Source organism: Colossoma macropomum, unplaced genomic scaffold, assembly GCF_904425465.1.
Source record: "Colossoma macropomum unplaced genomic scaffold, Colossoma_macropomum, whole genome shotgun sequence".
Lineage (NCBI taxonomy): Eukaryota > Metazoa > Chordata > Actinopteri > Characiformes > Serrasalmidae > Colossoma > Colossoma macropomum.
The window spans coordinates 85,731-88,665 of NW_023495203.1; the positions used below are offsets into that span (position 1 = coordinate 85,731).

At 39.9% G+C, this 2,935-nt stretch overlaps 1 protein-coding gene across 2 annotated transcripts in view; it reads left to right on the forward strand.

The window, feature by feature from the left end:
* The window catches only part of intu (inturned planar cell polarity protein), a 41,134-nt gene that overhangs the window by 36,631 nt on the left and 1,568 nt on the right, over nt 1–2,935 (forward strand). For both annotated transcript variants that reach the window (XM_036561321.1, XM_036561319.1), the window contains exons 14-15: nt 164–353; nt 2,169–2,308. In XM_036561321.1, the coding sequence (XP_036417214.1) occupies nt 164–353; nt 2,169–2,308 (330 nt within the window). The remainder of the gene's footprint in view (nt 1–163; nt 354–2,168; nt 2,309–2,935) is intronic.

A 2,935-nucleotide genomic window follows, 5' to 3' on the forward strand; every position in this document is an offset into this window, starting at 1 on the left:
ACCACTGTGAACAATTTTGACTCACTCTCTTTCTCCAGAATGAATCATTTCACATCAACACACCCTGAATGACGTTGTTTACATCTTATTTTTTGAATTATGCAGAAATTTGAAAGATTTCCTTTAAAATCATTGAGTGTGTGTGTGTGTGTGTGCATGTCAGGCTCACAGCTGGTGTGGAGAACACACTCTTCCACTACATTTTAATGGAGACGGTGCAGGGTATCTTCATCGCGCCCACGCACAGAGAAGTGTCTCAGCTCAGCGGCTCCATCCACCCTCAGCTCATCCGCAACTTTCACCACTGCTGCCTGTCCATACGGCACGCCTTCCAGCAGAGCCTGCCACCACGGGTACGAGGGGCTGTGTGGGAAAGAATACTGTGCAGAAGTCTTAGACCACCTGAGATGTAAATTAAAACAATTGGGCAATAATCTTTCATTTGCTTAAGAAAAATACAAAGATAGGCTGTGTTCCCAAGACTAGGCTGCAGCTGAGACAGGTGGGTCCTCAGTGGTACTCTCCTTTGAAGGCTCCTCGTTTGTATCACATAATTTAAAACTGAACGATTGGCCATGGATCATGGAGTCGGCATGTGAAACTTGACAGAGAAAATGCTGTTGACGTAAATGATAATAAGCTATCACTAATTTGTTTGTAATTAAATGTTGCCCTGCAGGCAAAAAACTGTTCAACTCACTGAAAGCAGGTACATTTCACACCCTGCTTTCTCTTATAGTCATAACATATAGTTGTATGCGAAAGTTTGTGCGCCCCAGTCAAATGACATTTTATTGATTTTCTAAGTGAAAATAAGTACACATCCTCTACAGAGAACACACTTCTGCATATTTCGATGCACAATTACTGTTTATTTGCTGAATTTTATACAAAAAGAAATGTAAAATATGGCTTGGTTTTTGTAAATGTTATACCTTATGTTTTCATTTTTGCAGTATGCTGTGCACTAAAATTGGCAAGAAAATATTTAAGTGTGTTCCCTATAGAGAATGTGTTAACTTATTCTCACTTAGAAAATCGAAAAAAACATGTAAGTTGTCTGGGGGTGTTTAAACTTTTGCATCCAACTGTAAGAGCAGGGTGCAGTAAAACTTACTATGGTATACAAAATTGAAGAAATATATTTTACTGGCATTTTTAAACAATGTGTAGTACGAATTGTGCATCACATACACTGTTAGTATTAGTTATCTAATGGTCTGAGTGTAGCTAACCCTTCTTACAAACACAGACTGTTTTTTGATAAGCCATCACTGTACAATTATACAACAACCAAACATAATGTTGGCAGGAAGTGCTAATAACATGCTAAACCAAGTTCTGTTATTGTAAAAAAAACAGGCATTTACACCATGCTCTGCTGAACTCTTAAATACAGCTATACTTCACCAATTTATAGCATTTATGTAGTGTAAATGGAAATGTTGCTGCTTTGCATGCTGAAGTCCCTGATCGGGCGGTAAAGATGTGTTTTTGGCTGTTTGGGGAAACTCTTAACACTGCATTGCTTTTCTCTGAAAAATAATAGTATAATAAATAAGAGTGTCTGCAATATGCTGCAAATTAAATTAGGTTTCATTCACATTCAGGTTGTCCTTTTTTTCCAGTTAGCCCCTGCCCCCAACTGTCTGTGTGCAGGCCTGTTGTGGTGGTTTTATCTGCCTGCATACTTCAATACTCCAGTAATGTCTCCAGTAGTGAAATTTGTCATGATGTAGGCTGCATGTCTTGGCTGTCTTACTGAAGGATCCTTCTGATTGGAACAGACTTGGATGCATCTAGACTGCAGCCTAGCCTTGGAATACAGCTATTGAATGAATACAAATAACATTCATACAGCACAGAATTGGCCCTGTCATTCCAAAACTTTTGGAGGAGACTGTAGTTGTGAACTATTTTCTTGTCTTGTACAGTACTGTATGTTTGCAGATCAAAGTACTGTAATGCATCACCCACTACAGGTAGTAGATTGTGTGCTTCTGTGTGAAATAGTGGACAGGAAAGTGACAGCTATGTTCACCACTGTTCATAAATCATAAAAAAATTCTCCATCTTTTGGTTATGATCCAGAATGTTTAACTTTTGTGTCTTTTTACTCTTATTCTTATAAACCTATATGCATGTTCCCTGTCTGTGTGTGGCATCAGGAGAGGCGAGGAGCCGAGAGGCCGCAGGCTTCCAGAGGGCTCGGGCCTGTTAAAGAACATGGCGTTCTGTTCCAGTGCAAACCTGAGAACTGGACTGACCAAAAGAAACCTCCTCCTACCATGACCTACTGGGTTATCGGGTACATATTTCATTTATCTACTGCAGAGGTAGCAAGTCTAGTTTAGTATGCAGGGGATCGATTCGCCAAGTTTGAGGAGCCAGTGTGGGTAATAAATAAAGTATGATTAATGGTATATGGGATCTAGTCTGGGATCAACTGAGATTAACTGAAATTCTCCTGTTCTGAAGAACATCCATTTTTCATAGTCTGAGATTTTTAAACTTGACAAAAAGCTTGAAGCAATTTTCCATCTTGGTTGAATTGATGCTGAACTCAGCAGCCCTAGCGGTGTGGGCGGTTTGTTGTCTATTCTGATAAATCTAATGGAAAGGAAAGGTAAATAAGTCTGAGTGCAGCTCAGATCACCTGCAGCTGGGCCTCAGTGGAATCTCATTCAAACCCGGGGCAGAAAGGGCAGTCATTTATCAGTCCGCTGCCTCTGTTTCCATGCGGTGTGTCCTCCGTTTTTCCATTATGTACTTATTGCAGTTACTCAGGAGTCATCTTTGTGCTTCAGTGTGTAAATATTTAAGCTTATATCACTGGTGTGTGTTTTTTTTGTTTGACCACAAAAAACATGAGGAAAACATCAGCATTGATTTCCCACATCACATTTGGAAACTCTCGTGTTGTTCTGTGTTCCAG